Source organism: Gallus gallus, chromosome 2, assembly GCF_016699485.2.
Source record: "Gallus gallus isolate bGalGal1 chromosome 2, bGalGal1.mat.broiler.GRCg7b, whole genome shotgun sequence".
Taxonomy (NCBI): domain Eukaryota; kingdom Metazoa; phylum Chordata; class Aves; order Galliformes; family Phasianidae; genus Gallus; species Gallus gallus.
In genome coordinates, this window is record NC_052533.1 from 147760590 (window position 1) to 147775092 (window position 14503).

Below are 14503 nucleotides of genomic sequence, written 5' to 3' on the forward strand. Positions count from 1 at the left end.
CTGTGGGACACTGGGGACACGGAGCCACGCAGGCACATGGTTATGGGGACCCAGGACTACGGGGACATAGGGCCATGGGGACAAGGCTGTAGGAACACAGGGCTGCGGGGACAAAAGGCCGTGGGGGACAGGAGGGACAGCCCGACTCCCTCAGCGACGCGCAGAACACGCGACACAGCCCACGAGAACGCCCACACCGCGAGCACACAGAAGGGGGCGGGACTAACGGCGCCCCTTTCACCTCATTGGACTCCTCAGTCCCCACCGCCGCTCTCTATTGGCTGGAGGTCCGGAGGGGCGAGGGAGAACCGGAAGTGCCGCTCTGCCCTCTTCCCCCTGCTCTCGGTGGTACCGATGCGGAAGAGAACGGCGGCAGCGGTGAGAACGGGGAGAAAGAGGGGGCGCCGGGCCTGGGGAGGCGTTCAGAGGGGACTCCGCCGCAGTGGGGCCTCTCCGGCACTCTCAAATACCCCCCCCAGCGCTATTTAACCCCTTTCGCTTCCTCCCACTTGGAATCCCTGCCCCTCTCTCTCAGTTACCCCCTCACCCCCATTGCCTCGCCGCCCTTATTGCCCCCCACTGTTCCCCATGGTCTCCCCCATCCCCGTTGGCCCCACGCCCAGTTATCTCCCATCATTGCCACCTTTCCACATTGTCCCCCCGTACCCATTGTTACCACAGGACCCTCAACCCCCCCCCCCCCCTCCCCCCACGAGCCCCACATTGCCCGAGGATGGCCCTCACCGTGTCCCCATCCCCTCCTTCCATCACTGCACTGCTGTGGGGCAGACCCCATGTGGGACCCCACCACCCTTGGGCCAAACCCTCGGCCAATGGAACCCCTCTGAGCCCCCACCCTCAGCAAAATCACCCCCTGCCCCACCTCCAGGATGGCTTTTCCTCATGGAGGCTGTGGGGTTTCTCGCTGAGACCCCAAAGCCCAGTGAACCTCCTTTCCTACTGCTTCCTATGCTGGTGGGGCATGGAGTAAAATGGAGACCCCACGTGCCTGACAGCATCGAGTGCACAGTGAGGTTTGTTGTCCTTGCAGGAAAAAAAAAAAGGAGAAAACCTGAGATAAAAGCAGGTATAGTAGGGGATTTTGGTACACGAAACAACATGAAGTTGGAACAACAGGTTGGCGACCCTGCACATAGCAGAGGGGTTGAAACTCGGCGATCATTGTGGTCCTTTTCAGCCCATGCTGCTCTATGATTCTGTGATCCTAACATGAAGTCAGGAGTTGGATCACTGTGGGTCACTCGGGGTATTTTTTGGTGCTGTGTGAATAATGTACATCTACGCACGTGAATGTATATGGAGATAAAAAAAGTACACAAGCATCTTCTTCCTGATGCCACCAATTCCTGGAAATAAGTGCGTTTCTTATGTTCTATTTATTGGCAATCTGCAGGTTGGGTTCACCTGTCCGCTTGTGGGATGTAGCAGTCTCTGTGCTCCCCTCTTTTTTTGTGTTGTAACAAAAAAATCTGTGTCCTGTCTCTGAATGGTACCAATGGGAGAATGGAGAGGGGTAAACTGTGTGAAAACCATCGAGTTTGAGTTTTTCGGAACGTGCAGGATTGTACTTTTTTATTCCAGATATTTCATTTTTTAGAAGCATGTGTGTTATTAAAGTGGAGATCTTAGTGCTTTAACGTCGTAATGAGGCAGTTGCAGTGTGTTTTGAATATGTACCTGCTTTAAGATTGAAGAACTCTATTTGAAGCCAAGAACATTCCTTTGGAGAATTTTACAGACACTTCAGCCTTCACCCTGCTCGTGCAAGTCAGCTGCAAAAGAAAGCAGGAGGCAAAGCTTAATGAGACAGAACCGGTTGTGCAGTATTGTACAGAACAAGATGTGCGAGGTGCTGCTCTTTGCAGCTTTCTGCTGGAAGTATATCACAGAGGAACAGAACCAGACTTTCCATTATGGTTAGGCTGCAAGAAATCTAACATGGGAACAACATAGAAGGCAGGCTTTGGGATTTCCAGGCTGGATGTGGCTCTGGGCAGCCTGGTCTAGTGATTGGCGACCCTGCACAAAGTAGGGGGGATGAAACTCGATGATCATTATGGTCCTTTTCAACCCAGGCCGTTCTATGATATGATTCTATGATCTCCATTTGTGGAGATACTCAAAACCCAACTAGATGGGGCTTGCATACAAAGCTGGGGTCAGGACCTCCAAAAACCTCTTCCAACATGAAATGTTCTGAGATGACTTGCGTTTGTCACCCCTCTCTCGTTTCTCACCACCCAGGGGAATGACGATGAGCCTCCTGCCTTCAGTAGGGGATGGGAACTGCTATTACATCCTGACAGAAGACTGTGCCTATGGCAGCAAGTACTTCCAAGCTGGGAACATGTGCTTCTGCACCGAGAGGAGCTACCTGCGCAACTTTGCCGACGTGCCCCCAGCTCGTTTCTTGAGAGTCATCATGCTGGATGACAGCTCCACTGTCACCATCAATGTGGGAATCCTGCAGCCTGTGCGTGAGGAAATGGCCGCCTTCCTCCTGAGCATCAGCAGCCACAATGAGCGCTTGAACTGCTTCCTGGAGAGGATGAGCCTTGAGGCAGCTGTGCAAGCCGTGCCAGGCCAGAGAGTGATGGTGGAGGTCGACAGGCAACATTTCCCCGGTGTCATCCGCTACGTTGGGAGCATTCAGAAAAGTACTTTGACTGCGTTGTCCCCATTCTTCTTTGGAGTGGAGCTGCAGGTAACTGGATAATCATAGAACCATCAGGGTTGGAAAAGTCCTCTAAGATCAGGAAGTTTGACCATCAACCCATCCCCACCATGCCCACTCAGAATCATTGAGGTTAGAAAAGATCGTAAGATCAAGTCCAACGACCATCAGGCCATCATGAACACTCATAGAATCATTAAGGTTGGAAAAGACCACTAAGGTCATCAAGTCCAACTGTTGACCCATTCCCCACCATGCCCACTAACCATATTCCTCCATGCTACATTTCTTGAAGACCTGACAACAAAGCAAGTTGCTTGTTTTCCCTTTATCCTTGGCAATGTGACATAACTTTCTGCCGTGTTTTCAGGGTGAGGGTGAAAACAGAGGGCACAGCGATGGATCCTATCTTGGCACTGAGTATTTCAAGTGTAAGCCGAATTGCGGGATCTTCCTGCCCTTCAGCAGAATCCAATTCATTCCCACGCTGGATAATGACCATGGGAAGCAGAAGCCAAAGGTGGATGCAGAGGAAGTGGTTCCTGTGAAAGTGGGAGATGCTGTGAGCTTCTACGTGGACAATGTCCGCAGAAAAGGAATAGCAATGGCAGTTTACAGGGAGGGAACCCAATGGTTCGTTAAAGTTTGCCCGGTAAGAGCAGCCTCGCTGTCTTTTCCTGTTGGTTTCTTTTTTATTTTATTGTTTACCTATTTGATTGTTTGTCTATCTGTATAATACTAGGGCCTTAAAGAGGAGTGAAAGCGTCGTCCAAAAGAGATATAAGGTCGCATGCAGACTCTTTGGGCCTGCTTGGAAAAAATGGTTCATATTCCAGGAATGCCTTGTATCTGATTGACCATTTAGCTGATGTATTCTTCTTTCCTTTCAGGAAGAAGAAGGAACAACTGACATTTTCAGAGAAATCCCTATGGACGCTGTTGTGAAGGAAGACTTGCATTCCCAAAGTAGGTTATTACCAGATGTGTCTGTCCTGAGTGTGTTCTCGTGGATTTAGCATTTCTCTCCTGAGGTCTAACAAAAGCTTCAGCCTAATTACAGCTGGTTAAATCAGAGAGCTGAAAAGGTCCATAGAAATGTCTCCAGTTCTGAACGGCATGCTTTGCATTAGGCAAATAGAGCTGAGTTCTCCTGTTTATCAGGAAGAAGAGCCTGATCACAGCACAGAAATATTTCCTAGGATGGAGAGCGCCGCTGACTAAAGAGTCTTTAATTTAGCTGTAGAGGGTGGAGCATAGTCTCATCCTGATGCCAAACTAACTCAAGAGGGCCCAGATGCCGGCAGCGATGGTGTGAGTCATTGGACAAGGCAACAAATTGGTGGGCTCTCTGTTGCCTTAAAGAGATGCTGTGCAGATATCCTATGGCCAGACTGGGGACAGCTGTCATTAGTGAGATGAATCAACAAAGAGTCTAAAGGCATTAAAAATAACCTGGAGACAACCCCCTGTATATATGATCTATAATTTCAGAACAGACCTGGCATTAGGAAGATGATGGTGACATGTAGAGGTGTCTGTCATTAGGTGACTTTCTGTCTCTCCTGCCCACTAGGTTTATTTCCACCGTTTGAGTCTGACATGGGAGTAGAACACTCAAAACAAATAAAACAACAGATAGGTGAGAGTGGAGATGAGTGTGAAGGCGTGAACCCATCCCTGGAGGTGAACTCCATGGTCCAGATCACCTTGGACAAAGGAAACCAAGTGTCAGGAATCATCCGCTGGTTGGGGTACCTGCCCCACACCAAGCACAAAATGGCAGGAGTTGAACTGGTAAGAACAGAATAATTGTGAATCCTGCAAGCGGAGTCAACAGGTTTAAAACATAACCAGAGTAAATGAAAACATCAAAACAGCACCAAACTTGCACAGAGCTCTTAAGATATTAAATAGCCATGTGGTGGATTGCACTTGATTCATAGGAAACCTGCTCTCATGTCATTCCTCGATGCTTTTTATCCTTAGGATGAAGATAAAGGGGTCACTGCTGGCGAGTGGCTGGGTAAATACTATTTCCACTGTGCTCCCAAGCGTGGCATCTTTGTGAAGCTGCAGTCCTGCCAGCCTGATGTTCGCTTCCAGTGCTCGCGCAACCGTGACCTGAACCTCGTAGACTATAGTAAGCTCTCTGGGTTGAGGGGAGACAGTGCCGTGCTGGGACGTGGAGACTCCTCGTTTGCAGTGTCTTTAATCGGTGGTTTCATGATCATCGTTGTCTTTGAGTGTTCCAAGAGGTGTCCATTTTCAGGATAGTGAGGTGGTCTTTGTAGGGAATATCCTGCAAGTGTGAGAGATGGTAAGTAATTGAACACAAGGATAATGTAGACTAGAGCTGTGTGGGTGTTGAATCTAGGGCAAGGTGTTGCTAGTGGCTCTGAAAATGAGGCCTTCATGGCGTGGTTGTGTTGGAGAAGCCAGCAGAAAATGTCAAGAGGCAACAGCAAAGCCTAGAGCAACAGTTCTTGCATGGCATTGTGAATGTTGCAAGCAGGCTGGGGCTTTTCTGCCTGTGACTTTCAAGGTAGAAGAAAAGGTCTTGTATTACTTGGTGGTCCTTATGGGTCCCTTCCAACTTGGGATATTCTTTGATTGCTGAGAACTGAATGTGACAAGTAGATACACTACCATATTTTATGGTTGTTTTGGCTCTGGAGAGTTGCAGTCAGTAACTATGGCCAGGATGTCAGGTAACCAAGGTGTTGTACCTGGAGAAATAAGGGGGAGCTTAGAAAGGAAGAGTATGAAATCCATTTTAATGTAAAGCTTGATGTGGTAAGACATTTGCAGGACAGCAAAGGGAAGAATAGGTCATTATTTTCATTTGAATAGAAAGAACTACCTCCAAGAACAGAGAAGACAATGAGTTAGCCATGTAGAAAACATAAATGAGATCTCTGTAAAAGAAAAAAGATTCTCATAGAGACTGCCCAAAAACTGGGAGTAGGGACTGTGAAGAGTGTTTTAAGGGCCTGCTGAAAAAGTGGGATTGGATTACAAGGGAAGAATGCTGAAGAAACCAAAAAAGACCATATTGAGAAAGCTACCTTGGAAGATGAAGTTAGTAAGAGGATGTAGGGCTGAGGACATAAATCCATCTTATTCGTGGCAAGGGCAGACAGATGAATCCAAGCTGTATCGTGTCTGAGCTTCTACATGCTCCCTGAGGCTGGGCGTTCATGGCTTATATTGAAGGTCTTTCATAGATCATAGAGTCATTCAGACTGAAGAAGACCACTAAGATCATCAGGTCCAACCATCAACCCTTCCCCACCACACCCGCTCATAGAATCATGGAATCGTTAGGAATGGAGAAGACCCCTAAGACAATCAGGTCCAACTATCAACCCATCATCACTATGCCCACTAAACCACGTCCCTCAGTGACATGGGGGAATTCCATAGGGAGATCCCAAGCTTGCCTGGAACCCTACACCAGCTTGTTTGCGACTCTTTTTGTCTTTGTTGTACTTGGCATAGTGATGGTGGAGGCAGCAGAATCATTGAATCATAGACTATCCCTTTTTGGAAGGGTCCTGTAAGGGTAACTGAGGATTCCTAGGGCACAGCTCTGGTGAGAAAAGTTGAGTTTTGTTTCCATTTCCAGTAGATGAATTAGTAAAGGAACAAACCTCCATACCATGGTTCAGTCCCAGCAGGAGCAGAGCAGAGCTCTGAGGCACTGGAAGAGGAAAGAGCACAGCCAGATGAGGTGGGAAGCTAAAGGGAACTGCTTCTGTTGCTTCTCTTGCAGGAGAGCAGGAAGATGTTCCCCACGCTCCGCTCAGTTTTCCTCCTCTAAGAAACGAGGAAGCGGTGCACATCCTACGAGGACGGATGAAGGGGATCCAGGGCCACTGCAATTCCTGCTACATGGATGCAGCACTCTTTAGGTAAGTGCCTGCTTGTGCGGTGCCATACTGTTAAATGATTACTTCTTAATTGGGCAGCACCCTGCAGTGCGGACTTCCAAGGTGGCTGGAAATTGACCTGGCGTAGAGCAGAATGTAACTGTGTGGAGGTGCAACCTCAATGCTTGCAGCCTTTTGGTCTCCTTCCTGTAATCCATGAGGTTCTCAGACACTCAAGTACCCCTGCAAGTACCACTCTGTGTGTCTATCGTGCAGGGTGGTGAGATATCATAGTTCTCTGGACTGGACCACGCTGACTCTGCCACTGGAGACAGTGGCTGGAAACATTGCAAAGAGAGCACCCAGGAAATCCCAGCTTCACTGTGCAGCACTGTTTGGAGAGGAAAAGACTCAGTGGTGCCCTCATGAGCAGTTTTGGCTGCAAAGTACGAGATTTCATTCTCTCTTAACTGTTTTCTTGCTTACTCCAAGCATTCCTTAAGCCAGAGGTGGTTTATCTCACTGCGGAGATGCGCTATCACTCACACTTCTGTCATTGCGTGCATGGACTGTTGAAAATGAAAGCCACTGATTGCCACTAAGCACAACAGTTTGCTTCCAACCGCTGCTGCAAACCCTCAGACTTAGACAGTGCTCTCTCTTTACAGCCTCTTCTCCTGTACATCCGTGCTGGACTCCATGCTCTTCACACCCTTCCCATTGTGTGATAGGAATGTCCAGAACATTCTGCGGGATGAGATCGTGAACCCGCTCCGAAAGTGAGTGCAGTATGTGGGAATGCTGGAAGTTGTGCATCTGTTTTGATAACTTCTGCCCTCCACTTCCAGAAGGTGCATGGGAAAGGGTTATCTGTAGGGCGTCTTCTGCCATCCAAGTCTTCCTCTCTTGCTCCTCTTCCAGTTGTTTTCTTCCCCTGACTGTAAGGCTCTCATGGCACGTGTGAGTTTTCCCTGCTCACAATCACAGAATCACTGATCACTGAGGTTGGAAGAGACCTTTAAGACCATCCAGTCCAACTGCCAACCCATCACCACCTTGACCACCCATCGAATCACTAAGGTTGGAAAAAACTATTCAGGTCATCAAGTCCAACCATCAACTCATCCCCACCATGCCCACTCACAGAATCGTTAAAGTTGGAAGAGACCTCCAATATCATCAAGTCCAACCATCAAGCCATCACCCATTAAACCATGTCCTTAATCAACCATTTTCTTTAAGGCTGGATATGTGTAGATCATAGCATGGCAGCTAAATTATCTGGATTTTGTATTAAAGATAGCAGTTTTTTCTCATCCTCCCTTGCTAGGTGTGAGAGAGGCATGGAGAGCTGCTTCTGTCTAAGATTTAGGTATTAGCATCCTCTTTGGGGTCAGTGCCCTGGCACTGCCTGCAGAATTACAGCCCTGGGATAGTGTGTGGTGCTGTGGTTTGAATCACAGAATCATTGAATCAGTAAGATTGGAGGAGACTTCTAAGACCACCATGTCAAACCATCAACCCTTCCCCACAGTGCCTGCTAAACCACATCCCCAAGTGCCACATCTCCACAGTTCTTAAGTACCTCCAGGGACAGTGACTCCACCGCCTCCATGGGCAGCCTGTCACAATACTTCACCAAGTACACTGCAGAGATCATCTGTGGCTGTTTCTTGTTTCCAGGAATGGCTTTGTAATGGCTAGGAGTGTGATGCACCTGAGGGAGCAGCTAACTGAGAAGGGACAATGCTCAAGCTTTACCAATGCAGAGAAAGGTAATGTGCTCTCCGGAGATTTCTCCGAGCTGCTCCTGTGTGTGCTGACAGCTTAATTGTGTGCTTCTCCCATGCACGTACATTGATTTGCCTGCTGTGCTGCTCATTTATGTAAAAATGTGCATGCAAGAGTTCTGAAAAGCTGAGAATATCAATGTGCTTTTTAACTGACATTTGTCCTGAAGTCTGACGGAGAGAGAGGAATTGCTGGATCTCTGCCACCATCAAGCTGCTGCCAGGAGGGGAGAGGATGAATTGTGTGACGGAGCATTCCCTCGACCTTTAGTCTTTGAATTAGCCCTGAAAAATCTGTCCCTGATGAACCTGCCAGAGTCCATTTTGCCCTGGTCAACTTCTCTTTGAGTCCTGATAAGTTATTTGGGGTTCCCCCGAGGCTGTAGTTTGGTTAAAATAAGGCAGAAAATGCTTGTAACTGAAGTCAACCTCTTTGATTGCAGTCATCACGTTTCTCTCCGTGTGCAACAAGGGTATTTCACAACAGATTACCCACTGTCAGGCATTTGACTCACATCTATCTGGCAGTGTGGCAAGTTCCTCCTGTGGTGTGACTTCTGCTTCTCTCTACCCTTCCAGATCCGGAGGAGTTCCTGAACCTCATAATGCATCAAGTCCTGGGAATAGAGCCACTCTTGAGACTGCAGTAAGTTCCCATCCCCACACATTTTTTTTTTCATTTCCAATACTACTTGTAGATGTAATACTTAAGGACATGGCTTAGTGGGCAGTAGCGGTGGTAGGTGGATGGTTGAACTAGGTGATCTAAGTGGTCTTTTCCAACCTTAATGATTCTACAATTCTAGTTTATTTGGCTCATTAGTTATTTACCTGTGATCGTTTGTTGTTGGTTTGTCCCAGGTGGTCCATCCAAAACAGCTTCTGAGCTCTGCCTGGAGGCTTTTCCTTTGGAAAAATGGTGAAAAAAAGTCATGTCATCCTTAGGGAGAGCTTTGAGAAACATAGAGTTCATCCTCAGTGCCTTTGGATGCTTTTGGGATGTGTCCAGGCTCTCAGTCTGGCTCAGATCCTACAGCTCTCAAACAGGGACTCTGTGGATGCAGTCCCAGTTTTTTCAGGACTCTGCAAAGAGAATGAGAGGCTGAAGGAAGCCAAAAATAACGATGCTGTTTGGGAGCATAGAAGGGAATTGTTGGGTTTCTGTGCTCTTTTGTGGAGACGTCAGTCAACCCTGAGGTTGTGAAGTGCTCAGAGAGGTGGAGCACAAAGGAGACTCTGTATTGCTGCTCCCCTGCAGAGGGTCATCTGGAGGAAATCCTTTCTAAATAGATCTAGCGAAGAAGTTTTCTGATTGTGGTTCATTAAAAAATATACCAAAATGTCTTTAGTATGGAAGAGAGGAAACAGTTATGCTCACTGGGAGCAGGATGCCATGTTATGTTGGATAATGAGATTCAAAATGGCACCAGGTGAACATTCCGCATGACCATTCCTTGCAGGTCAGGAGCCCAGAAGGAGCAGGACTGCTATTGCTACCAAATATTTATGGACAAACAGGAGGACCTAGTGGTTCCTGATGTGCAGCAGTTGGTGGAACACTCCTTCCTGTCTTCAGATCTGAAGCTAGTGGAGGTAAGCCCAGCTTCATTCCATCTACACTGTAGTCTTCCAGCAAATCTACGGTAGGTCTGGTGCATCTTACAATGCAAAGCAGGAGGACACTTGACCACAACCTAAAGAGATATTTTGGGAAATCTGAGTGTGACCTGAGAAGGGATGTGATTCACAGCAGCAATATGAAAAGTCTCTGGAATTTGCTGGAATGGTGACTTGTTTGCCTTTGTTTTCCCAGATCCCATCTTGCTTCATTATCCAAATGCCACGGTTTGGGAAGGAATATAAAATGTTCAGCAAGATCATCCCTTCCTTAGAGTTGGATATCACCGATCTGCTGCTGGACAGTAAGTTGTTGGGCCATGGTGAACCTGACAGCTAAGACTAGGAGCAACCAGATGTCAAAGGGATGACCCTTTGAGTTGTGGGCAGAAGCTAAGGTGGGATCATGGTGGGATTCCTCTACCCTGAATGCTTAGTTTTGACAGGACAAATGGGATTCCAGGTGAGACCAAGAGAAGACATCACCACTTTTCCCTCTGCAGGTCCCAGAGAGTGCTGTGTGTGCAGTGACGTTGCCACCTGGGAGTGTTCAAATTGTTTCAAAGACAAAATGTTCTCACCTACGGGTCTGAAGCAATTCTGCAGCACCTGCTCCAAACAGGTATTGAGTTCCTCTGGGTGCTCTATGAGATCTGCCAGCAGAATGAACACGCAAACCTGCACAGACCAAGTGCTGGACCCTCTAAGCTTCTTGCTGCCAGCCTGCAATGCGTTGCTGTTCCTTGGGGAGGACTCAGCTGCATGCAAGGCAGCTGAGTGCAGAATAAACTGAAGGTCTGACTTCTGCACGCTCCTCTTTCCAGCAGGCCAGCTTCAGTTCTGCCCGCTCAGCAGTGCCACCTCATTGCCTTTCCTTAGGTTCACTCCCACTACCGACGCAAAACGCACAAGCCAACCAGGCTGCGCGTCCCAGAAGAATTTCGTAGCCGGAGCTCCCGGGGCAGCCAGCAGGTTCCCCGTGAGAAGATGGAGCTCTTTGCAGTGCTGTGCATTGAGACCAGCCACTACGTCTCCTTCGTGAAATATGGCCCTGAGAATGAGCACTGGATGTTCTTTGACAGCATGGCTGACAGACATGGTGAGGTCGTGGTTAAATGGGTGTATGGTGGTGGGTTGGGGTTGAACTTGATGATCTTGGAGGTCTTTTCCAATCTTAATAATTCTCTGAATGGGCATGGTGGGAATGGGTCAACGGTTGGACTTGATGATCTTGGAGGTCTCTTCTAGCTGTGAATCCCAGGTGACAGGCTTGGTGCTTTGACAGGAGCCAGGGGCTCGTATGGTAGGTGTCTGTAGCACACGTCATGTGGGCACTGCTCAGTCTGCATCAAGGTGGATGGTTTGGGGAGATTCTGTGCTATGCTCGAAGGGAGCACGAAGCTTTTGGGATGAATGAGTGTTGTTGGGGGAGGAACAGCTTCACTTTTTCTTAAGTCACCTGCATGCATTAGGATTCTACTTCCAGCAGAACCGATTCCAGAGAAGAGTAGGCCCAGCCCACGGAGATAAAAGAGTTGCTCCTAGTGGTCTCATCCTCTGGCTCTGTTCAGACCAGGGACTTCTTATGTGGGCTGCAAGGACAGTAGGGCAGATCTCCTGTCCTGCCCAATGGTAGTGTTGACCTCTAGATCTTTCAGCTAAGGCACTGTAGGTACTCATGTCTTGGGACATGCTTTGGACTTGGACTTTTCTCCTTCCTTCTGCATTAGGTGGTGAGAATGGCTTCAACATCCCCACCGTAACACTGTGCCCTGAAGTTGCCAAATATCTGGACTTGCCACTGGCCATGCTGGCCCTGCAGCAGCCCCGAGACATGGATGGAGTGGCCAAACGCCTCTTCTGTGATGCCTACATGTACATGTACCAGAGCAAGAAGATGGCACTGTATAAGTGATGCTGCCTTGTGTTGGTACTGCAGAGCAGGACGGTATCAGAAATGCGAGCTTGGACTCATTAGCACTGAAAGCAGCTAAATCTAGTGCACTGAACGCACACCTCTGCCTCTTCTTACCTGTTACAAGTGTCTGGTATTGAGCTGTATGAGCCTCTCTGGGTTGGTAAATCCAGTGCCAGATTTCATCCAGCAATAGTTTGTACTTCCTGCAGAGCTGCACACTGAATTCTTTACATTCAAATTCATTATTTCCAACTTTCCCTTAACCCACCTTCCTCCCTATATGGTACTCTGCAGCTCTGCTCTACCTCAGAGTCCTGTTCAACATCCTTTCCTTCTTCCAACACCGAGGACCAGCATCTCTTAATGGAAACATGAACCCTTCGTGTTCGCAAAGGGCACTGGAAAATCACAGCTCTGCCCTGTGTAGCACTTCCCCATATGGACTCGAAGAGTGAGAAAAGCACTATGTAGTTGAGATGTCTCAGGAAAATAGCTTTTCTTGAGGTCTGGGATCTGATCCCACACCTAAAGCTGAGCCTCTGAATTGTCTTCACTTCCCTTATCCAGAACTAATATCTATGGCACTTTCACCCACCATCCACCTGAGGTTAATTAGATATCTTGAGCTGCAAATACACTTTAAAAAGTGGTTATCTTTGTAGGAACAAATTTGGGAAAATTACAGGGCAGGGGAACAGGAGGTGGGCATGAGACTCCAATGTGCTGTCATCCTGTGAGATCTACAGGATGTGAGGTGTCGTAACCTCGCTTCCAGCACTTGCTGTCCCATCCACTTCTGAGATCTGCACCAAAGAACAGGAACAGAATTTCAAGGGCAAAAATGGAAGAATGAGCACTTTTTTTTCCCTTTTTTTTTCTTTGCCATGACAGCAGGAGGGGTTTATGTGTGGGAACAGGTATTCTTTAAGTTAAATAATGTACATTTGCAAATTGTGGGTTGTCTGCCGTTAAGGACGTGCTGTCATGGCAGCAGGAAGCTGTTTTGGGATTCTGTGCTGTGAGTCGTTTTACTCAGGTTCTGGATGGCACAGAAACCCCAGAGGAATACATCCGAGAGCCACAGCCACAACCTCCTTCCTGCCCTATTTTCCTCTTTAACACAGGGTGTAGTGATTGCAATTTTGTCCCATGGCCCCTTTGGCTTGGGCCACATAGTGGTTTGGTGGGGATTGGGTTCTTTTCTTTTTTTGCTTAAAGAAGGGTTATGATGCTCAGTGGAACCTCCACATCTTGACAACTCGTATCGGCTTTCCACTACATCCCTTACGACTGTATGTGGTCGCTGCAAAGGGTGGGTGGAGGCTTCAAGGGATGGATGGAGTGTAATGAGCCCATTGATAATATACATTGTGTTGAGAACACTGCTGTCGAATTCAGCTCCCAAACACTGCACTGAAGCCTCGGTGCTGAGTTGCTCAGAGTTTTCAATAGCCAGATTTGCTGCTCCAGTCTTTTGGGCCTGGAGTTTGCCTTTGCTGAGCAATTGGACCTCGAGAGGTCAACCATGAGCCAGTTCTGGGCCCCATGGTATAAGAAGAGACAGGGACAGACTGGAAAGAGTCCAGTGGAAGGCCACAGAGATGCTGTAGGACTTGGAGCACCTCCCTTATAAGAGTGTGAGAGCCTGGAGCAGAGGAGGCTCAGGGGATCCTATCCATGGCCATAAATCCCTGTAGGGTGCTGTAAAGTGGATGGAGCCGGTGGTGCCCAGCACCAGGCCAAGAGAGATTGAGATCCACTGGAACCGAGGAGCTTGCTGTGTCCATCAGGAAGCACTGCTGTGGCAGAATGTTGGTACCAGTGGCTGAGAGTTGTGGAGTCTCCTTGAAGTTCTTCATAATCCCACAGATATAACCCTGGGGAACCTGCTCCAGGTGTCTGTCTGAGCAGAGGTTGGACCAGATGACATCAAGAGGTGCCTTCCAATCTCAACAGCCATTGGGTGAGCTAACATTCGTATTAGAGAGCCACAGCCACCGATGCACAATAGAGAAGAAAGATCTATCCAGTTTTTTTGAGCCTTAATGCACCCAGCATGGATGCCTGATACCAAAGCAGTGTGAAGACTCTCACGAGTAGAAAAGATGGTGATAGATGTATCAGCAGAACACTCCAAGGAACTTGAGATCTGATGACTGATTCCACTGGCTCTCCTCTGTGGCCATGGAGAGGTGGTGATGGGATGGAGCATGCTGCTGTCTCACTGTCTTATCTGTTTAATGTTACTCTTTGTTATCATGTAAGAACTCAAGGCGATCTCTTCTCAGAAGCACTGTGGACGAAGTTTAATAACAAGTGTTTTCTCCTCTCTGGAAGTGATGAGATACAGTGCCTTACAACCCCACAGGCCCAGCAGTGAGCGCCATCATCTTGACTGTTTTTTTAAGTGGGACACAATCAGACTGTGTTGTAGTTTTTCTTCTCTTTTTTTTTTTCTTTCCATGAACAAGTGCTGCAAAGATCTAAAAAATGGAGGAAGAAAAAACACACACACACAAAAAAAGCCACCACCATAAATACAACATCTCTTATCCAAATTTTTTGCTGGGAATGGGTGCAAGTCTTTTCATTGCGGGGCTCAGTTTTTGGCTGT

General features: G+C 48.0%; 1 protein-coding gene across 1 annotated transcript; it reads left to right on the plus strand.

Moving 5' to 3' along the window:
* The first annotated feature begins 332 nt into the window (after positions 1 to 332).
* Positions 333 to 14447, plus strand: LOC420294 (cylindromatosis-like). The gene is made up of 15 exons (XM_418407.8): positions 333 to 378; positions 2266 to 2725; positions 3066 to 3347; positions 3586 to 3661; positions 4269 to 4489; positions 4682 to 4835; positions 6468 to 6606; positions 7233 to 7343; positions 8248 to 8339; positions 8934 to 9000; positions 9815 to 9947; positions 10168 to 10276; positions 10475 to 10593; positions 10851 to 11070; positions 11702 to 14447. Exons 2-15 carry the CDS (start codon positions 2270 to 2272, stop codon positions 11884 to 11886), a joined length of 2364 nt encoding a protein of 787 aa, XP_418407.5. The 5' UTR covers positions 333 to 378; positions 2266 to 2269; the 3' UTR covers positions 11887 to 14447.
* The last annotated feature ends 56 nt before the right edge of the window (positions 14448 to 14503 follow it).